The sequence below is a fragment of the Podarcis vaucheri genome, assembly GCF_965113315.1.
Source record: "Podarcis vaucheri genome assembly, chromosome: 2".
In the NCBI taxonomy this organism is placed as follows: domain Eukaryota; kingdom Metazoa; phylum Chordata; class Lepidosauria; order Squamata; family Lacertidae; genus Podarcis; species Podarcis vaucheri.
The window spans coordinates 48,544,667-48,567,002 of NC_138760.1; the positions used below are offsets into that span (position 1 = coordinate 48,544,667).

General features: G+C 48.1%; 1 protein-coding gene across 1 annotated transcript; it reads left to right on the top strand.

Moving 5' to 3' along the window:
* Positions 1-36: 36 nt before the first annotated feature.
* MAN2B1 (mannosidase alpha class 2B member 1) lies at positions 37-21,756 on the top strand. Its single transcript, XM_082214689.1, has 24 exons — positions 37-180; positions 2,886-2,988; positions 4,382-4,555; positions 5,354-5,547; positions 5,663-5,795; positions 6,681-6,823; positions 8,705-8,821; positions 10,101-10,183; positions 11,281-11,401; positions 11,597-11,675; positions 12,079-12,188; positions 12,553-12,660; positions 12,854-12,970; positions 13,353-13,565; positions 14,336-14,433; positions 14,656-14,773; positions 15,923-16,041; positions 16,125-16,226; positions 16,614-16,701; positions 16,993-17,073; positions 17,722-17,958; positions 18,555-18,704; positions 19,142-19,244; positions 21,270-21,756. Exons 1-24 carry the CDS (start codon positions 64-66, stop codon positions 21,389-21,391), a joined length of 3,030 nt encoding a protein of 1,009 aa, XP_082070815.1. The 5' UTR covers positions 37-63; the 3' UTR covers positions 21,392-21,756.
* Positions 21,757-22,336: the final 580 nt, after the last annotated feature.

The following is a 22,336-nucleotide window of genomic DNA, read 5'->3' on the forward strand; positions in this document are numbered from 1 at the left end:
CACCCACGGAAGGCGTGGCTTGCCCGGAACCCTGCTCTAGCTGTCATGTGAGTGGCTGGTCACATGACCGCCTCTCTGGCAACTGCTGCAGGAGCGTCAGCTATGGGGCTCCGCTCGGGTTTGGGGTTCTTGATGGGGGCAGCGCTGGTGGCGGCAGCTGCGGCGACATGCGGCTACCAGGTAAGGCGGTCTGCGTCTGCACGGGTGTTATGGGGAAAGCCAAGGTGTCCCACTAAATTCTGGGTTCTGGCGCCGAAGAATGGAGAAGGTTGTGCGGGAGGTTGAGAGGCGCGGCGGTCTAGGAGGTGCCTATATGGAGAGAGTGGGATTCGTGAGGTCTAAACGAAAAGGGAGGTCGTACGGTGGGAGGAAACGGAGAGGATCCTCCGTTTAGGCTGCTCAAGAAAAAGATCGTGAAGAATCACTAAATAATTTTAAATGGTATTCTGCAGGAGTGCAGCAGTAGGGATTTATTTAAACCCAGGGTCCTTTTTGTAATCCATTGGGCAGGAAAACTGAGCAAAATTAGCAAGGTGACCTGCTATAAATACGGCTAGGCCATTACTTAACTGAAAAGAGGAAGCTTGGAGGATTCTGTAAAGAAAACCCTTCGAGAAAGGAAGCAAACTGATGGGGGACTCAAGACTATGTGTATAGCTTTGTCATTCTTCTTAATTCGTCTGAAATAACTGTTAACTACTGTATAACTATTTAGATCCTACAGCTGCACTCCCTATAAGGATGAGCTGAAAGGAGCAAGAGAGTGCCACTCTGTAAATTAGGCACAAGTGGATGGTAAGAGATAGTTGCTGAGGCCAGAATACTCTAAAGGAGGAACCTGAGAAAGGGGGTGGGTTGTAGTCATGAGAAAATTGTCAGATGCACAAAGGAAATGGGGTGGGAGGTGTGGCCAAACTGGGAAGATTCAGCTGCAGAAGAGACTGTTTTTGCATCTGGGACTGCCCACACAGTTCAGGTTTTAGTTTTGGTGCAGGGCTGAAGACTAAGAAAACAAGATTTGCCCCACTTAGACCACACCAAGGTCTATCTGTTCCTGATATTAACCACCTATATACTTTTGATGGTCATTCCTGAATATCCAGTATTCTGATGCATCTGAGCATAATTTTATTGAGCTAATTTAGGCGTAGCTGACATTGTGCTTTGCAGATGCTGTTGGGCTACAGTTCTCACCATCACTGACCATTGGTCATGCTGACTGGCACTGATGGAAGTTGGGAGTTCAACACCTTCTGGAGGACACCATGTTTGCTGCCCCTTGATTTATTTTAAAGCTCTGTAGGCTAGTGGCCACAATCATATTCAGTGTTGGTTAATTCCGTAGACAGTGTGACTGAGAACCACCTTCAGCTTTCCACTGCTGTCCCCAAGGTTGTTTGGATGAAATCTGCTAATCCATTCTGCCTTTCCACAACTGCAAATCTCCCAGAGAGCTGATGATTCTTGTTCTGTAAACACTGATGTTTTTGAGATGGGTTGAGAGCGTGGGCGGATTAGGGATTCAAGGCTAAGCACTCTGGAAAGCTGATTCAGTGTTTGTTATTTCCCAATTAGCTATGTCCTTCATGTTTGATTTGCTACCTGACTTCCCTATCTACTTAATGTTGTTCCCTGGGCAACTCTCAGTCTGAATACTGAGCAAACTTAAGTCAAGGTAAAATCTCCTTTCTGTCCCTCAGGTTCTGGGAAATGGCTTCACTGAAGGTCAAATACTTATCTTTGCACTCCTGATTCTCCTCTGTTAGTAAATTCTGTGCCTATGCACATCTCCACACTGGCAGCACAAATGGTCAGCTTCACATAGGCAAGGCACAATAAACTGAGAGCAAATGCCAGGGTCAGATTGCTCACGGGGAGCAAGGTCTACTCTTGGAGTAATGAAATCCAGGCAACCTGTGAGACCTATAACACCTGAAAGCGGTAAACTGTTTCTGTTTGCCAGTGCAGCACAGCAGAAACATTCTAACTGTTAATCTGAATGTCCTCACTTTGTGGTTTCTACCCTTGCTTTGAGCAGTATCTTTTGACCCTCCAACCAGAGCTCTGCATTTTACATGGAAGAGAGTTGTGTTAGTGCAAAGATTAGTGCTAGTGCAATGGAGTTTCCCCAGATCTGCTCTGGAGAGTGGGAGAAACTGGGGCAGATTTATGGAGCATGCAAGGCGAAAAACATTCCACCGCACAGGGAAAAATCTTAGCTCTGACAGAACATTATACTTAGCTCTACACTGGGTACAACCCTAAACATTTTAGGCATCAGAGTTGTCTCATCTCAAGCTTTCAATAGATAATATATATTTATTCTGCCTTTAATTTTCATGAATAACCTTTGATTTCTACTGTGTTACTTTAAGTGCTTCTATTGTGTTTTTTGGGAAGTGTTTCTCTTTTTTATCAACTGATTGTATATTTTATTGTTAGTTGCCTTCAAGCCTTGTGCTAAAATGTGAGTTAGATTTTTTTTAATAAATAAAATCAGTGCTAGAACATTGTAGACCTCATTATCTGCTGTTCTGAAATCTTCTGAATTGTGCTTCTCTACAAGCAGCAAGGAATTCTGGATCCCAGCTATTGTAAGCAAAGGGTTTATATTTCAGTAGAAAAATTACTGTACCACTGATACTGTATGCAAAATGTTTAGTTACCAATAGTATTAGCCAGTAGTGCTTCCCTATCTTGTAGCTAGCAGGAATTGTTCCTGCCTCCTTCACAGTTATACTGAGTTATACTACCTGTTTAGATGACTGTGGCTTTCCTGTGGCAGATTTTGAGATGTTTCCTTGTGTATATATTGTCTCTCCTGGCTCAGAAATGCGTTCTCTCTCTCTCTCTCTCTCTCTCTCTCTCTCTCTCTCTCCTTTTAGTCCTGCCCAGTGACAAAGCCCGACATGCTCAATGTTCACCTTATCCCCCACACACATGATGATGTGGGCTGGCTAAAGACTGTGGATCAGTATTTCTTTGGAGGTGAGTTGAAACTGTGAAGTAAGCTTGTAAGCGGTCTCACAGCAAGGCCTGGCAAAAGGCTGTAAGTTTCTAGGATCCATACTTTAGGTTAAGCAAGAGCCCTTCTCTGAGTTTAGTGTTGAGTCTATGAAACGTGGCTCTAGGCATAGTAGACCAGTGTGGACATGTTTGGATTACTTTCCCTCCTTGAAACGGGGGATCAGTCCACAGGGCTGGGCTGCCTCGCCTTTTGACTGACTGGACCGTGTTGGGGGAATGATGCCCTAGTGGAGCAAAACCTTGTACCTCATTTCCAACAGACAATTGCAACAATCCTTAGTGTTTATATATGTCATAAAAGGCAGTTTAGATATAGTTTCACAAGGTGTGAAAAATGCATTCAGAACTTGTTTAAAGCTCAGTAACCTTTGCAACAGTTCTCTAAGGTGCACACATACTATTCACTCCATGTTAGAAATGAGGGTTGAGGTAAAGAGATACAGTGGTACCTCAGTTTACTAACTTAATCCGTTCCGGAAGTCCGTTCTTAAACTGAAACTATTCTTAAACTGAGGCACGCTTTCCCTAATGAAGCCTCCCTCCGCCGGTGCCCTTCCACTGTTCGGATTCCGTTCTTAGACCGAGGTAAAGTTTGCAAACCAGGACACTACTTCCGGTTTTGTGGAGTTCGTAAACCGAATAGTTCATGAACAGGGCTGTTCTTAAACCAAGGTACCACTGTAGTACTTTCTCTTAACCATAGTTCATAGCTGAGGTAAATTTTTAAATCGGGGGCTTCTTGGCCTACATGTCATGCACTTCATTTTGTGTTAGACCTGCTGGGTCTGAGCTGTAAATTGCTGTTCAAGTATGGAATTGTCCAGCTTCTCTTTTGAACAAGAAGTCCATATGTTGTTTCCCACTGCCTCTGAGAAGAAGCCACTGGGAGATAAGCCTTAGTGCTTTCTATGTCAGCATCCCGTTCTGAAAGCTGCAGGTTGGTGGGTGGATTTTGCATGTTTCCTTTCAAGGCCAGAACAGTGCCACAATTGCAGATGTTAGTTGTGACAGCTGTTTGAGGAATGACAGGATATTTGTATGGTGCCACATAATGTGAAGTTCTCTGCAGGGACATACGGTACATAAATAAAATAAACAAACACAACCATTAAATGGGGAGTTACATAAATATAACAAAAAATAACATACCACAAACATAAAATTAAAACAAACAAAACAGAGGCCCGGATTATCTCCTAATTTATTTAAATATGAGATTCTGCTCTTGGTTGTCTTCTTCGGGGGGGGGGGGGACTTTCTCCCATCTAGCCAGTACCTGGAGACTTTTTGGTCCAGGCATGAGCTATCTGATTCCTCCTCACCTTCTCCCCGCCCCTTCTCCGTTGCCTTGCAGTCCGCAATGACATCCAGCATGCTGGAGTGCAGTACATCTTGGACTCCGTCATCCCGCAGCTCCTGGCCGACCCCAGCAAGCGTTTCATCTACGTGGAAGTGGTCTTCTTTGCCCGCTGGTGGGGACTGCAGACTGAAGCCATGCGCCAGGCCGTGCGGCAGCTTGTTGCAGAGGGTAAGTGTGGCGGGCAGAGTGGGGCCCCTGTCTCCGTTTCCCACCTGGCTTCTCTGTGCACATAAGGAAGACGGGGAGCTCTTTGCCTCTGGGGGTGGGGGGTCTTTCCTGAGGGAGAGTGGCGAGCAGGGAGCCAGCAAGTCACTGTTTTATTTGCTCCATTTGTGAAACGTCTCAGAGAGATTAACAAGAAAAAAATACATAAATATATGGGTTGCCAAGGCAGCAGAGCCAGCGCAAAAGTCTTGCTGCAACTGAGGAAATGAAGTGAGTGGCACTGCTTTCACTTGGCATAACCCAGAGAGCGCTCTCTCTCTGCCCCACATCTGTGCAAAAGTATGCAGATACGGCTTCTCCTGCTCTGCTGTTCCTCTCACTCCCTCTCCCATCTGCTGTGGGGCAAAAGCAGTGCCCTGCTTTCTCCAGTTGGCTGAGGTGGGAGGGAGCAGGGTAGCAAAAGCTACCTTTGCTTATTGAGGGCAATAAAGAGGCAAGAGGATATTCTGGGCTGTGACCGGGCAACCTGACCTGTTGGACTACAATTCCCATCATGCCTGACCATTGACTAAGCTGCCTGGAGTGATGGGAGTTGTAGTCTGGGACCCAGGTTGTAAGAACACTACCCAGAGGCTGTTTGTGGCAGAGGCCGCCAGTTGCTTTTTCACACCTGCTGGGGCTGGCTGCCACATCTCCGCTTACCTCCCTAAACACCTCTTGCTCTTCTTCAGAGCAACAGTGGAAGGCAGCACAAGTCTTGTCCTGATGGTCTCTTTTTTTTCCCCCTCCCCTCCTTGGTAGGGCGCCTGGAATTTGTGAACGGCGGGTGGTGCATGAACGATGAAGCAGCCGTACACTACAACCCTGTCATCGATCAGATGAGCCTCGGCCTCCATTTCCTGAAAGAAACTTTTGGCGAATGCGGCCGGCCCCGTGTGGCCTGGCACATTGATCCTTTTGGGCACAGTCGGGAGCAGGCCTCACTGTTTGCGCAGGTCAGCCTCTGTTCCCAGGATATTCCCATTGCACACAACAGCTACAGGATTGTACTCTGTGTCTCCTCTTCCCGTCGCTGAGGGCTCACCCACTCTCTCTTCTCCTTCCCTCAAGATGGGCTATGATGGTTTCTTTGTGGGCCGCATTGACTACCAGGACAAGGCCCAGCGCGAGGCCTTGCGGGAGATGGAGCAGCTGTGGCGTGGAAGCGGAAGCCTGCCTCCCCCTGCTGCTGATCTCTTCACTGGTGAGCAAGGCTGACTTGTCAGACATCTCTTATCCTGACCTGGTGGTCCCCAATGTGGTGCTCATGGGCACCATAGCACCCTGAAACACCACTCGTGGGGCCTGCCAAGCTCCCCTGCCCCTCCCAGGGGTTTTTTTAATAACTGGGGCAGGGTTGGTTTGGTGGGAGATTGTTTGGGTGAATATAGCCTAGCTGTTTTGGGGGATTGTAACCTGGTTTCATTTTTTTGGCTTTGTATTTTTTGGGGGGGTGTACAGGTACTTTAAAAGCTGGGGGTGAGGAGGTATTAGTATGAATACCCTCTATGAATTGGGTATTTTGTGGTGCTGACAGCAGTTTCATAGATTTCCAAAATATGCCATGAGCCCCCAAAAAGTTGGGGATCCCTGCAATGGCCAACCCACCAACAAAGCAGCTTAGTGCCTCCTGGGCAGCAAAGTTGTTTCCCCAAGCAATGCAGATGTAAGACTAATCAAATAACCATAGTGATGGGAGTCTTCTTGAGGATCCTCTAATCCAGCCTCTCTCAGTAATATCGGTCTTGACTATGCCTCAACAATTGGTGCCATGTCTCTCTGTTTCTGTATTAACTGTCTCTTTCCACACTTAGATATTCCCAAATCTGATTCCTCAGTAAAGTGCATTTATCCCAGTACCTCTTGGTAATGCTCCCCTTGTTCTATTCAGTCCTCTCTCTCTCTCTTTCTCTCTCTTTCTCTCTCTCTCTCTCTCTCTCTCTCTCTCTATCTGGGTGGTTCTTCCCCATGATGGCTCTTGGCTTCCTCTTTTGTTGAATGTGGCCTTGTAGGATTCACCCTGCCTTTCCCATTTACCAATAACATTCTGGTTAGAAAGCTCCCATTTCTCCCAACTCTTTCTTGGCAGGTGTCCTGCCAAATGGCTACAACCCTCCCATGTCTCTTTGCTGGGATCAGATCTGCTCGGACAACCCCATTGTTGACGACGACAGCGATGAGAACAACGTGGAGAGTATCGTGGCATATTTCCTGGGGACGGCAGCGGCTCAGGTTAGAACAAAGGGGACCAGGGGTTTGCAGTTCTGTCCTCAGTCAGGGGAGGGGAAAGGGAATTAGTTTGCTAACAGCAAAGATCTAAGACAACAGGAGACAACCACAGGCCTGACTTGACCCATTAAGCCTTCCCAAATAGCCTGCCAGCCCCTGACTTAATTTTGTGGCAGTGCCACCATGAGGGTGGGGAGGGGAAGGGTTGGGAAGTGCACAAAGTGAGGATGGTGTAACTATTGCACATATAATACAGGAAAATATAGTTCATAGGCTTTACTTACTGAACTTCACTCTAAACAACTTTTAAAAATGAAATTACATTCAGATAGTTGCATATTCCTTATTCTGGTCCTAGCCCTAAAGCATGATCTAAAATCAAAGCTCCTTCTCTTCTCCTTTGCAGCCTCCATTAGCCTTGGACTATTTGCTGGAGACAAGAGATTCACACATCCATTCTCTTCAGTAGCTAAGCACAAAGAGGGCACTCCACCCAAGATGGATGCCTACAGATTAGCATATGCCATAGACCTGTAATACAACCCTTTTCTTACGACTGTGAGCTAAACATCTTGTGACTGAGCTACAAAGATACAGCCTCACTTAATGATTAACCTGTTACGCAATTCTTCAGCTTCATGGAAATTCCCAGCCATGCTTCACAGTGCAGTACAGGCATATTATACATTTCCATGTAACTTCCATCTCCAGCGCAGTATTGGGTGGCTGGAGAAGTTTAATCCTCCCAGTCTATCCCAGTGTCATAAACGGGATGCAGATATCCCATCTCTCAGCTGAGACTCTCTCTCTCTCTCTCTCTCTCTCTCTCTCTCTCTCTCTCTGTGTGTGTGTGTGTGTAAAGACTGGTGTGTTTTGTTTTTGAGGGGGGCTCCCATTGACAACTCTGGTCCCACCCACTCTTTTTAGCCCACTTATCAGACGCACTTTCAGAGGATTGGCAACAGGGCCTTATGCCCCTCTAGGTCAAAAAAGCACTTCCCACCTGTCGTAAGGCAACCTGTGGGTCATTTCTGAAGATGGTGTATCACTAGTGCACAGGATCAGACCATTGATCCATCAAGCTCAGCACTGTCTGCCCTGACAAGCGGTGAAATCTCCAGGATTTCAGAAAACCCGATCTGGATTTCTATCCCTGCCGGGGATTGAACCTGGGACCTCCTGAATGCAAAGCAGATGCTCTTCCACTGAGCCGCAGCCTTTCCCCACACTGAGCAGCTGAGAGCTGGAGTAGCATAATGGCACAGAGACTGAAGTACAAACTGGGAAGTCTGCAGTCTGAATCTTGCCTCTTCCACTAGGTGGCCTTAGTTCAAGCCACCCTCTCTTAGCCTCAGCCTCTCCATCTGCAGTGGCGGAGGAATAATAATACTTTCTCTACAGGGTTGTTTTAAGGATTGCATCAATATAAATGCACAAGGTGCTTCGAACTCTTTAAAAATATATATATTTATTAAATTTCCACAAATTTCATATAAAATTCTAATACATAACTTTTTTTTCTTTTATCCACTTCTCATCCCATTTTTTGTAGGTTTTTTTAAAATTCTATTCTGTTGCTGCATCCTGTCTTCATTCCTTTATTTCATAACCATAATACAAAAATCTCTAATTATTTCTGTTGCTCATAGTGCAAATCCCGCTCACGGATTCATCCTATTACATTTCTTTAAATAGTTCAAAAAAGGCTTCCATCCATCCATAAAACACAGTCTCTTATTTTAGCTGTTGGCTTTGCTGACTCGGCATGGTCCGTTGCTTCGCTTATCCATGGTGCTTTGAGCTCTTGGAAGCGTTACACAAATGCTGCAGCAAGGCTGTTTTGGAATCAGGAGACAGGCCAACTCTTAGCATTCCTTCCTTTAGGCAAAACACTATCGCACCAACCACATTGCCATGACAATGGGATCTGACTTCCAGTACGAGAATGCCCTCCTCTGGTACAAGAACATGGACAAGCTCATCAAGCACGTCAATGCAAAGGTATTCCCGGTTTATATTTGTGGAGTCATATTCTGTGTTAAGCTTCCAGACTGTTTTCAAAGGCATACCCACCCCTTGACCTTGGTACAGTGGTGCCTCGCAAGACGAAATTAATCCGTTCCGCGAGTCTCTTCGTCTTGCGGTTTTTTCATCTTGCGATGCACGGCGCTTAGCGGCTATTAGTGGCTTTAAGAAAAAGGAAACAAACTCGCAAGAACTCGCAAGAAGTTTCGTCTTGCGAAGCAAGCCCATAGGGAAATTCGTCTTGCGGAACGACTCAAAAAACGGAAAACTCTTTCGTCTTGCGCGTTTTTCGTCTTGCGAGGCATTCATCTTGCGAGGTACCACTGTATAGGACAGCACATTCCGTAATCCAAAGGTAAAGGTAAAAGACCCCTAGATGGTTAAGTCAAGTCAAAGGCGACTATGGGGTTGCGGCGCTCATCTCGCTTTCAGGCCAAGGGAGCTGCCATTTGTCCACAGACAGCTTTCCAGGTCATGTGGCCAGAATGATGAAACCGCTCCTGGCACAATGGAACACCGTGACGGAAAACAGAGTGCACAGAAACGCCATTTACCTTCTTGACCTATTTATCTACTTGACTGGCGTGCTTTTGAACTGCTAGGTAGGCAGGAGCTAGGACAGAGCAACAGGAGCTCACCCCATTGTACGGATTTGACCCGCCAACCTTCTGATCGGCAAGCCCAAGAGGCTCCGTGGTTTAGACCACAGCGCCACCCGCATCCCTATAATCTGAGCAGGAGGCCAGCAGGGCATAGGTTTCTCAAGCCAGGCGGTTGCATCTGGCAATAGCCCCCGTGCCTCTGGTCCTTTTGCCAGGGAACCTGTGGTTTTCCAGGTGTAGTTGGCTTTCAACTCCCATCAGTTCCAGCCAGCATATGGATGGCGGGAGCTAGAAATCCCCATTCCTACCTTAGAGGGAAAGCAGCCTCTACACACAGAGAGAGAACAGGTTAAGCATAAATTACTGCGGTAGTCAAACGTCACATTGACACAACCTCAGCCTTGTCTAGGCTGAACGTCGAGAGGGGAAGCCTCTCTCCTCCTTCCCCCAGTCAGCTCTGGAACTGAAAATGAGCCTCTTTCCTCATTCACATGGCATATTCTGGCAATGCTCTCCAGAGAGATATGACTTGGACCGTGCCGAAAGAAAGCTAGACCTGGCTTCGTGCCCTGTCTTTGCTGCATAGCCGATACATGCCCTTCCTTTCCTCAGTGAGTGCTTGCCTGTTAATTTCCCTCGCTTCTCTCTTGCAGCAATTGAACGGGAGCCGTGTCAATGTCCTGTACTCCACCCCAAGCTGCTACCTGTGGGAGCTCAATAAGGCCAACATATCATGGTGAGAGGGCTGGGTCTGGCTGGCTGGGCAGCCCGTGTTTGCAGCAGGAGCATTTCCTTAGGGGCTGGCCGCCGCCTCCTCTTCCCCAGGCAGGTGCTTAATTCTACCCCTGCGAGATGGCTGCTGAATGCTAGCAAGAGAGGGTGGGTTTCAACTGCATGAGGGCTGTCTGTTTGATAGGACGCAGCTTGTAGCTGCCAGAGGCACACCCTCCACCCCTCAAAAAAGAGTGTTCTTTTCTATAGATTCTTTCTAGGCCCAAACCCCTTTAGTGCCTGTTTCCCACTGTTGAACTGGGAGGGTTCGTCTGGCCGCCACACCTGCATCCCTGCCGTCTGCTTCCATCTTTTTTGCGTGTTCTGTTGGGTTAGGGCCTTACTTCTTGTTCCCCAAGCAGCTTGGTGACTTGAAGGAGTCTCCCCAGGCTCACCAGGCTGAAGATCTAAAGAGAGCACAAATGCTCGCAGAGAGCACAGCCTTCAACAAAAGGGGAGAGGGTCACTGTAGTCCGAAGCAGATTGCTCAGACGACACAAGCATTTCCGCTTCCCTGGTGGAGCCAGCTGCTCCCTTCTCCCTCGGTGTGCTGTTCTGGGGATTCTCCTAACCCCCACCCTCCTCTGAGCCAATTTTCAGGAGTGAGGAGGGTGGGGGAGAAGCCCCATTGAGCTAGTGGAAGTTCTTGCAGGGCTGGAACTCATTACTTGAATCCCGCCCATTGATTTTATGTGCAATCTGAATTGCTTAATGAGCTCATTCCATGCCAGTAACCTTCATCGTGTACTTTGGGTACATAGTAAAGTGGGATTATTATTAATATTAATCATCAAAAGCATTTAGTGTTTTACTTGTCTAGGCTTGTAAAGGTTAGCTACTTCCATATTAAAAGATGGAATACAGGGGCTGATAGGCACACAGTCAGTCAGTGAATCCCTGGCAGAAAATGGATTTGGCCTTGGGATGCCTCTCTCCATGTCTTCACATCCTGGGCTGACCACTTGCTGCCTCCTGCTCGCAGGCTCCATTTGAGGTGCAGGGGAGGGCGATATGCCATACACAGGTGTAGATCTTGGCTGAAATGAAATCTGCGTTGGGCAGGACTGTGAAATACGATGACTTCTTCCCATATGCTGACGGTCCTCACCAGTTCTGGACAGGCTACTTCACCAGCCGCCCGGCTTTGAAACGCTACGAGCGGCTCAGCAATAACTTCCTGCAGGTCAGTGCTCAAATGGGGGGGGGGTTAGAATACAAAAAAAGGAGTGTTTTCCTCCCACAAGATATGGAGGGGAAAGGCAAAGAACCAGAACTCCTGGGTCCTGGTCCTGCTGCCATCAGTGACTCCTTAGGCTCAGGACATACCCGATAGGCAAGCATTTCTCATGCCTCTGATGCTGTTTCTTTACTTTTGCAGGTCTGCAACCAGCTCGAAGTGTTGGCTGGAGCACAAGCAAATGTGGGGCCTTATGGCAATGCCAGCAGTTCTGTGCTGCGTAGGTGAAATCGTGAGGGTTTCGGCGGGGTGGGTTCATCCTGTTATTACAGTTAAGAGCCAGGAAACAGCAGTAGCTCGCATGGTGGCTATCAGAGGGTCTCAGCCAGGATCTGGTCTAAATTCTGAATTAACTTGGAGAACGTGATGATTATTCGTGATTACCTGGCCTTCAGCCTAAGATCCCAGGGCAGTTTACAACATTAAAGCATAATATTACAAGTTTAAAGCAATGTACAATGACAAAAATAAGGGGAGTCATAAAAGTATACACTTGCAGGTGTCAAAAGCCTGTGGGCAGTGGTGTCTGTATTGGAGAGCCAGTGAGTTGGGGTGGCCACTGTGAGCCAGCCTATCGGGGTCCCATCCCAGTGTCACGTGACACGCTCCTCTTTTTCTTGCAGGTCAGGCCATGGGAGTTGCCCAGCACCACGATGCAGTGACTGGCACAGCAAAGCAGCATGTGACCAATGACTACGCCAAACAGTTGTCTACTGGCTGGGATGCCTGTGAGGTGTGTGCTCTGAACCAAGAAAGCAGCCGCCTGATGTGTCTCACATTCAGGTGTATGTGAGCGTAACTGAGTGAAAAGGTGGAGGGCAGCCCTGGCTCCTCAGTCCTCCGCTCTTCCTCCAAGATGTTTGCTGATGCCTTTCCTAGACCTGTATTTATTTATCTGGCTCTTGCTTGTGCGATGTTCTCTTCGCTGCCCTGGACTTCTTTTGGGTGGAAGGGTGTGTACAAATAAATAAATGCATGAAGTTGCTCTGTTTTCAGGACTTTGACCTTCCCTGGAGATCTCCTTGTTATGTCTCCGCACCTTTGCACAGGTGACGAGAGTGGTTAACCTATAGCTACCGTTTTCTCTGGCCTTGCAGGTTGTGGTCAGCAATGCCCTCACCAGTATCGTTGGAAGCAAAGAGAACTTCATCTATTGCACCTACCTTAACATCAGTGTCTGCCTGCTGACTGAAGTTGCCTCTACTGTAAGAGACCATCATTTTTGTCTAGTCCCTTATCTCACTGGACACTTGAAATCTGTAACTTCCCTCTTTACCTCCAAGCATCAAGGGTTGTGCCTTGGCATTTGGGGGGATCTTCCAACACCTTCTCAGTTGGCTGGGCTCCTCTTGGCAGTGATTTATTCCTTCCCTAACATGTTGCTCTCTGCCCTTGCAGTTCATGGTGATCGTCTATAACCCTCTGGCCCGCCCTGTGGGATGGAACGTTCGGCTGCCGGTGAATGGAAGCCATTACTCCGTTTTAGATCCTAATGGCCAGGCTGTTCTGAATGAGGTAGGAATCAAACAGCCCCTGTTTCCCCTGTAGCTGGGGATGCTTGAGGGGTAGATAGAATTGAAATTGGCACTTTTCCTCACTGGGGCTGCCCAGTAATGAAACATTTGGTGGGGTGGCCAACATAAGCCAAAGCTCTTGCCAACTTCCCAATCCTCCCCCTGCTGCAAAAATGCAGCTAACAGAGGGCTAATTGTATCAAAAGTAAACATCAGTGCTTGTCTACTATCTTAGTGCTTCTCTACTCAATGGCCATGAAACTGATGTCCCATGTTGTATGGAATATCACAACATCAAACTCCCCTGGGTTCTTCAAGAAAAAAGTATCCTTTCCAGGTGCTCTGCTGTGTGGAATGAAGAACTGTGCAAACTTCCTTTCCAGGTCATTCCCGTATCAAATTTCACTCGTGCTGTTCGGCGTGATCGGGGCGATGCTGTCAATGAGTTGGTGTTCCAGGCATCTGCCCCACCGCTGGGCTACACCACTTACTCGGTCTCTAGACTGCCCGGCAAGGAGCCAGCGCGATCCAGACCGCTGAAGAGGTTGCCCCACCAACCTGGAGCAGACCAACTTTCTTGGTCAATCCAGAATGAGGTATTCGCCAATCTCACCCTGACACTTGGCTGACTCTGCTTTGGTCTTCCTGGCCTGGTCTTGCATGCTCTTTTCCTATGAGGCACAAGCCTTTCAAAGGGCAATTTGTTTTTCTCAAGGAACAAAATATTTTAACTTTGAGCAACAGAGAAAGCAGAGATTCCTACACCTGATTCCTACCAACAGTAAGTGGTATTCAGCTAAGAGTTGGCCCATTGTAATTAAAGGATGTGACTAAGTTAGGTTAATTAACTTCGGTGGGTCGGTCTATCCTGAGCAAAACTTGGTTGAATACTACCCAATATCTGGATTTTTAGTTCTCCATTCCCAAATGTCTGTTTTGGTGTAAACTTTAGACTATTCTTTACAAAAGTGTTACCAGACCCCTGAAATCGGGGACAAACTATGAGTTCAGTCTGTAGAAAGAAGTATAACCCAAATCTATGAACTAAGACCAGTTCAGGAACAAAACAAGCTTTCTTGAGAAGTCATCTTCCTTGGAGACATTCGAGAAAAGCACTGAAAATAAATCCATCAGAGGCAGCTCCCTTGTTTACGACTTGGGTAGAATGAGATGGCCACATGATATACTTTTTCCTACTTTAAAACTTTTGTAGGGATCTGTTTCTTGAAAGCAGACTTCCCTGGAACAACATCACATCTTTTCATGCACCTCCTGCCATCCAGACTAAGAATCTTTTCCAGACTGCATCTCCTACAGCATTTTTTTTTCCATTTTTCGTTCCCTCCTCCTCCTCCTCCTTTCCCAGCATCTACGAGTTCTGGTTGACCCCAAAACAGGACTCCTGAAGGAGATTCAGAACCTGGATAAGAACATCTCCTTGCCAGTGTCTCAGAACTTTTTCTGGTGAGTTGTCTTCTGTTTCGAAAGGGAGCAGCTTTGAGAAGCAGTGTGGAGGGGAGCTCTCTACCTGGACTTCCTGGCTGTGAGCTGGACTCTCGCCTCTGTGGAAGGTGGATATTAAAGATGGGCTGGCTGTCTTTATACTTTCCTGCTTGAATTATTGGCAGTAGTTGGTGGGGAATTTGTTACAGCTGCATCACCGGTTCTGTCCACTGGCTTTTTCAGGTACAATGCCAGCGCTGGGAATGAAGAGAATTCCCAGGCCTCTGGGGCCTACATCTTCCGCCCAGACACCTCTCAGACCTTCCCCATTGCCAAGGGAGCCCAGGTGCAGCATGTGAAGGTAGGAAAAACCAGCAGAAGATGGAAGAAATACTGGCTGAGGGATGATCATAAGCCTAGAAGGGCTGCTAGCCTGTCCAGGGAACTGACCCAGTCACCAAGGGCCTGAAGAGCTTTGGATAGAAGGATGGTGGCCACATCCAAGCTGGCTCTCTTAAGTGGTCTGTACCCTAAATCCCACGTTCATTAACAGTGAATCCCACAACCAGAGCATGCTGAATGTCTTGTATGGCTTTGCTGGGCATTTCTGCATAGTTTGGGCTGCAGAAACAGTGTTGCCTTGCCACTGAATGCTCAGTGTTTCACTGTTGCCTAAAGAGACAGAAGAGAATTGAAGTGGCAGTGTGGAGCACGGGAGGTAAGAAAGTTATGGCGGTATAGGAGAGAATGAGGAAGAGATTGGAAGCTGTCACAGCTCCCAGCCCCGTTTTCATGGATGTTTTGTCATGTATGTTGCTTTTGAGTCTTCATGTTTTACCATCCACAACCAGATTTTTTTTGTGTAATTATTCTGCAACAAATACTGGTTCCATTTTAATTTCTGTGGTGGCCAAACCGCAGTTGCAAGGGCTTGGTAGTGAAAACAGGCTTTGTTCCTCCTTGGATTTCTGCTGGTGGCTCTTGAGTGATTGGGGAAGGCGGATTCTGCTGCCAGACCCCAAGAGCAGAAGCATCTAATATGTACAGCAGGAGTGGCTAACCATTTCCAGGCCAAGGGCCACATTGACCCTTGGACAGCCCACCAGGGGCCAAAGTGGGTAAGGCAAGATCTGCTGTTCTCAAGGCTGATACCCAGAAGACTTTTCTAATCAGCTAGTCTACATTATTTAACATAATTTTATCATTGGCAGGGATTTGTGTGGGGAAGGGGGAAGCTGCATGTTAGCCTCCTGGCTTATAGTTCTTGCCTATGCAATTTCAAGCCTAAAGTTTCTCATGCATGTGTGGCAATAGAGTGCCCTGGACTACTTTGGCTACCACTTTTGTATGCCCAAAAGCCAACTTCTGCAATTCCCTTCCTCCTTCCTGCCCCCTTGTGTGCACACAGTCTCCCGAACCCAATCTGTGCAACATTTTATCAATAGAAGGGGCTGCATATCGATGCCAGGCAAATTAAAAATAAAACCTGCATGTGTCTCTTATCTGGCAGACCCAAGTGGTGGAGGAGCTGTACCAGAACTTCTCTGCCTGGTGCTCCCAGGTGGTGCGACTCTACGCCGGGCAGCCCTACGTTGAGCTGGAATGGACGGTGGGGCCCATCCCTATCCAGTGAGTGTTAGGAAGCTGGGGGCGGGGGCGGGGCCTTCCCCTTGCCTTCAGAGTACATCTCTGACCTCCGGGTTGTCCCACAGTGACGGTCTTGGCAAGGAGATCATCAGCCGCTTCGAGACAGACCTGCAGACCGCTGGCCGCTTCTACACAGACTCCAACGGGCGTGAGATCCTAGAGAGAAGGTACTGGCAGGAGCAGCAGGCAAAGTGAAGCCTTTGTGTCTTGGGACTGTCCCTCCATAGCCTGGGCAGGAGCAGAAGATGCTAAGAGCGAAGCTGTTCTTTCTCCATCTTGACTCTTCCTCTCCCCCATCTCCCAACAGATGTGTAATGGGGAGGGTAATACTGGATTATTGGAAGAAATTCTAAGACAATAGACATGCACTTAAGGAAGAAGTGTCTTAACGTAGTTGCTGCTGCCAGCCCCTTGGGGTCCATTTTGCTCTGCCTCTACCCTTCCATGTTTTGTTTTTCCCTCCTCATTCGCAATATCTGGCTTCCTAACTGGCTGGGGAAAGGCAGGAGGTTGATATTCCCCTTCCTCTTCTCTCTCTGCTCACCCTGGTGCAGGCGCAACTACCGGGCCACGTGGAACCTGAGCCAGACAGAGCCTGTGGCCGGCAACTACTACCCTGTCAACAGCCGTATCTACATCAAGGTAATGGCACCCCTTGCGCACTGTGACGGGCCCACCTCCAGGTCTACCAACCTGCACAGCGTAATTGTGGGAAATGTAGGGACAGGTGCTCCTCTGTTTCCAGTGAAGGTTGGGGGCAAAGGTGGAGGGAGGGGGCTGTGGGTTGTGTTCAAGTGTGGTGGGAACGGGGGCTGAGAGAAAGGGCACACCTGCCCTGCCCTCCTGTAGCACCTAGCAAGCCGTGTGGCAGGAGGCTTTCTTAGTGTACACACGCATGCAGCTCTGTCCTTGCTTTCTCTTTAATCGCTCCAGGACCAGAAGGTGCAGCTGACGGTGCTGACGGACCGCTCGCAGGGAGGCAGCAGCGTCTTTGACGGCTCTCTTGAGCTCATGGTGAGCGCAGCAGGACTTCCAAGTAGCAAGAAGGGCAAACTGCCTCAGTGTCAGGCCCAGGAAGAGAAGGAACCACGGTCAAGTAGAGAGGCCCTCATAGTCCTATGAGGGTGACTGGGGGCATCCAGAGAAAGCAGAGAGCTACCCAGTCGGGAATCACTGAGGATGTGTAACTTTCACATTTTCTTCTGGGCAACATTTTGAAGTCTCCATGCCAGTGGTGGGCGGGGCCAGAGGCCGAAGTGGGTGGAGTAAGAAATGCAAATACTACCTTTGTGCAGTTGGCTTGTTTCTACAGAACCTCTGCATCCTGTATCCAGACAGGAAGGAGGTCTTATCAGACACAGTCCAGCCAGGCAAAAACACAGGCTGCAAAACAGGGGCAGGGAGGGACAGGGCCTGAGGTGGGGAGACCTGAGGGTGGGGGGGCCCTACATTCAGACCCTGACCCTGAAGCTGCCCTCCCTGCCTTAAATAATAGCAAGGCCAAAGCTTATACTGGTGACTACAGTGAAGCAATTGCTGGTTCTTCAGCATCCTAGAGTGGCAAGCCCACTTTGTAGCACCAGGCCCTGTCAGCTGCAAGGCAAGCAGACCAGCCTCCCAACTTGCATCCCCTCTTCCTCTTTCCTCCATTGTGGTCTTCAGGTACATCGACGGCTGCTGCATGACGATAGCCGGGGCGTAGGGGAGCCCCTGCTGGAACCTGGCGACTTCCACCATGGGCTGGTGGTGAGGGGTCGCCACCTCATCCTCTTGGACACAGCAGAGTCGTCAGCCGAGCAGCACCGCCTGTGGGCCCAGCAGGAGTTCATGGCACCACAGCTGGTGTTGGCCCCTGGCCAGGGGCCTCCATACCAGCCTGGCCAGGACAACGTGAAGGAGGTGAGGGAACGGTTGGGAAAGCAATGTAGTCAGTTGGCTGTGGCTGCCAGTTGCACGCGCTCAAGGCCTTGCATTTGCAGCTCTGTGGGCGAGCTCATGCTTGGCATGCAAAATGGTCCCCCCTCTGGCTAAAGAGGGCAGAGCTTGGCCCCAACCTTTGGAAAGGTGCTCTCATTCAAAGTCAACGGTACTAGGCTAGATAACCCATGACTCTCCCAACAAGGCAGATTCCCATATTGCTCTACAGTCTGGGCCCAGAATATCTTGGGCAACACATTTCTTTGTTTAAATCACATCCCACCCACTTGTCCACATAACTTTCTTAGAAAATGATGTGATCAAAAAAGAACAATTCATTGGCAGGTGGGGACACAGACGTTGTATTCTTAGAATGTGTTTCTTATTCTTGAGCCCCTTATCTTTTACTGACTTTCACAACGTATTTGTCTCACTTTATTGCTTTGGAGTGTTTTTAAGCCAACTCTTTGAAATGGCTGATCAGTAAAGTAAAAGCTAGTGAATCTCAGCTCCGTTCTAATCAGGTGGTGTCATATTATGATGCTTGTCTGACTGACTCTCTCCTTCCCCAATCCCAGTTCTCTGCTCTGCACCAGGCTCTCCCTTCAAATGTCCACTTGCTCACGCTGGCCCAATGGGAGCCCGACTCTGTTCTCATCCGTCTGGAGCACCAGTTTGAAAGGGGGGAGAGCGCCAATGGCTCAATGCCTGCTGTTGTTAACTTGCTGGTAGGTCTCTCTTGTAATATTCTTCATGCCAGCATTTATTTCTCTTGTCTTGTAGATGAGGGACTGAAGCTCACAATGAGTGACTTACTGGAGGCACTCTAGTGAATTTATTGGCTGAGCTGAGATTTAAAACAGGGTCCACGTCTCATTTTCTTCACTACTATGTTAGCTCTTAGAAACTCTGCCCTGTTCTCAGAAGTAGGATATTCAAGATATGGAGAAAAGAATCCTAGTCTGTGTTAGTTAATCCACAGTTAAAGGGCTTTACTCTCTTAGGTGTGCTGCAGCTTCCAAAACCACCTTAAAAGGTTGGGAGAACTTCCAAAGGAGTGAGTTTAAGGAGTTTAGCACTGGGCTATAACTTCAACTAACAGCATGATATGGAATCTCTCTGAGTTGTCACCATACCCTGTATGGCTTTTCTCTCCACACCTTAGAACTTGTTCTCATCTTTCAACATCATCACTGTGCAAGAGATGAACTTGGCTGCTAACCAGAAGCTGGAAGACGTGAACAGGCTGATCTGGCAGCCAGCTGAAGGTAAATCTTCAACTCTGAATGTGGCTACTGTGACAGACTGGATGGGCCATATCTGTTGCTATAAGAGGAAGATGGCCAGCAGTGACCAAAAAACCCACAAATCACTGGCAATACCCTCTGCTAGATCCACTGAAACCAAGTTACTTAAGTCAAATCCATAGACTTCAGTGGGTCTACTATGCATGCAACCAAGGTGGCTCACTGCTCTAAACTACAGTAGCACAGAACCCATCTTCCTCTGAGGTAATCCTTCACACCAGCTATTAATAATAGGCTATGTCTGTGCTTACAGCACCAAACTGCTTTGATCCTTGTGTCTTAAGCAGCAGGGGTGTTCATAATGACAATGGTTCATAAATTATATGTGTAAGAATGCTATTGTGAAAAAAAAAGCCTTTGGTCAAGCCAGTCCTCTGGAACAGGGTGAATTTGGTACCATCCTGCTCATGTGACTATTAATTATATAGGTAAAGGACCCCTGGACAGTTTAGTCCAGTCAAAGGCGACTATAGGGTCATGTGGCCAGCATGACTAAACTGCTTCTGGTATAACAGAACATCGTGATGGAACCCAGAGTGCACAGAGTGGGTGGCGCTGTAGTCTAAACCACGGAGCCTCTTGGGCTTGCTGACTGGAAGGTCGGCGGTTTGAATCCCTGCAATGGAGTGAGCTCCTGTTGCTGTGTCACAACTTCTGCCAACCTAGGAGTTCAAAAGCACACCAGTGCAAGTAGATAAATAGGTACTGCTGTGGTGAGAAGGTAAATGGCATTTCCGTGCGCTCTGGCTTCTGTCACAGTGTTCCGTTGCACCAGAAGCGGTTCAGTTATGCTGTCCACATGACCCGGAAAGCTGTCTGTGGAGAAACGCCAGCTCCCTCGGCCTGAAGAGAGATGAGCACTGCAACCCTATAGTCGCCTTTGACTGGACTTAACCGTTCAGGGGTCCTTTACCTAATTATATAACTGTCCCCCAAATATGCATAAGATCCCAGAATTCCCCGAGTATCTCATATAGATAACCATGCATCATTGAAACAGTTTAGACTACACTTACTGTGCAGTGGTTGCTTCTAATGTTGTCCGATTCAGATTCTGGGTGTGTGAATAAGAGGCAAAGAGCCTTTCAGAACAGTCTCCCCAAGGCAGAGGGGCTCGGTCCTGTTTCTTTCCCCCTTCCACCGACACTTGAGACCCCATAGGAAGATGCCTAATATTAAGTCTGACCAGAGGCTCATCTGCCTCATTACTGTCTACACCAGGGGTCGGCAACCTAAGGCCCATGGGCCACAAGCGGCCCATGTGGGTCGTTTAACCAGCCCATGAGCTGCCTCCGAACCAAGCCGCCCGCTTGGTGAATCCCCGCATGCTGCGCTAAACCAGCGTAGCACGGGGACTCACTTTCGCAGCACCGGAAATCACGGGGGCTCGTGCACGATCCGGCCCACGGATCTCCGCTGGAGTGAACCAGCCCAGGCAAGGTAAACCTTGCCAACCCCTGGTCTACACTGCCTAGCAGCAGCCTTTACTAGTTTTACCTGGAGGTGTGAGGTGTTGAACCTGGGGCAAAGCAGATGCTTTCCCAGTGACCTATGGCCTTTCCTATTAGATTCCTATTAGTTATTCCTGATCTGTGTTCCTGCTGTAGTCTACATGAAGATATGAAGCTACTAGGTGAGGAGGAAGGTTATGCCCTGTTTTCTACCAGCACTGTTGCAGGGATCTGTCCTTCCCTCTGTTAGAAGATTGACTACCCTTGCCAGTTAGCTGGTAATCATCTGCATGTAACTCACAGGCTTTCCACTAAATGCTTGCAATTAACTCCCAGAGGCAAGGGACTTGAAGCCACAGGATCATGTATGTAAACTAAGACCAACTGCATTTATTAGCCGACCAAAGATACTTGTGCCATTGCTATTCTGCTTCATTAGAAGCACAATTAGTCCTATTGTTTCTTTCCAAAAGCGTCTTATCGACAAGGGACTGGGGTTCCAATATTGTCTTTCCTAAACTCCTTCTATCCACAGGAGCAGCAAAACAGCAGTCCAGAAGCAGGCTGGACCCAACACACATTGCACTGCAACCCATGGAGATCCGGACATTCCTGGCTCGTATTCAGCACAAAACAAGGCCTGGCAGAGAGATCTGAGCAGAGGGATTAATGTTCCACCTCTTATTCCGTCCAAATGGAGTTGTGTCAAGCAAGGGCATGACACTGGAGCTCTTGACAGGGCCTTTTCAATGGAGATGAAATGATTTCTCTCCAAGCCAAGACATTCTCGTGGAGAGAGGATTCTTTTAGGCTGCTAAAAGGCAGTAGAATCAGCTTCTGTGAACTTCTGCAATGATTTTGGTGAATAAGGGATCACTGTAAAATGCCTTTATACTCCCTTTTCCTCCACACCTGCACACCAAAGAAACTTGGATCATTTTCAGCGGAGGGTGTGGAGTTGGTGGAGTATTTGGGCTACCGTAAGTGCAATCATTACCTTTTCAATAAACCACTTAAAAACACACTGCAACATTCTGCTTTTAGACCCCAGTCTAGCATCTAAGTACAGTGGTACCTCGGGTTACATACACTTCATGTTACAGACTCCGCTAACCCAGAAATAGTGCTTCAGGTTAAGAACAGAAATCATGCTCCGGTGGTGCGGCAGCAGCAGGAGGCCCCATTAGCTAAAGTGGTGCTTCAGGTTAAGAACAGACCTCCGGAACGAATTAAGTACTTAACCCGAGGTACCACTGTACACAATAAGAGGGCGAAACAGGCAGTTTTGTTTCTTTTAACATACCATCTTTCTAGGGCTTCAGACAGAGAGCTCTTTCGCAGCCCAGTCTGGCAGAGCCAGGAATTCAATCTTGGAGTTGTTGCTGCATGCAAAGGATTTGGCTTTACCCTGACTCATTATTGCACATGCCATTGGGCTGGAGCCTGTGGTGCTAAACAGTGTAACTGTGAGGAAGCAACAGGGTTTCCTAATACTGCTACTGTCTATTCACTAGATTCTCAGAGTTGACCTTCCACTATTTAGAATGGAAAAACATCAACAGTGAAGCAGTGCACGAGGATGATCTTAAAATATCATTTTGG

Bases quoted from the DNA above. Each gene is read 5' to 3' on its own strand.
- MAN2B1 (XM_082214689.1), top strand. From the start codon at position 64: ATGACCGCCTCTCTGGCAACTGCTGCAGGAGCGTCAGCTATGGGGCTC. The intron at 14,774-15,922 runs GTAGGAAAAACC...CTTATCTGGCAG, and splicing joins CCCAGGTGCAGCATGTGAAG to ACCCAAGTGGTGGAGGAGCT. The intron at 17,959-18,554 runs GTGAGGGAACGG...CCCCAATCCCAG, and splicing joins GCCAGGACAACGTGAAGGAG to TTCTCTGCTCTGCACCAGGC.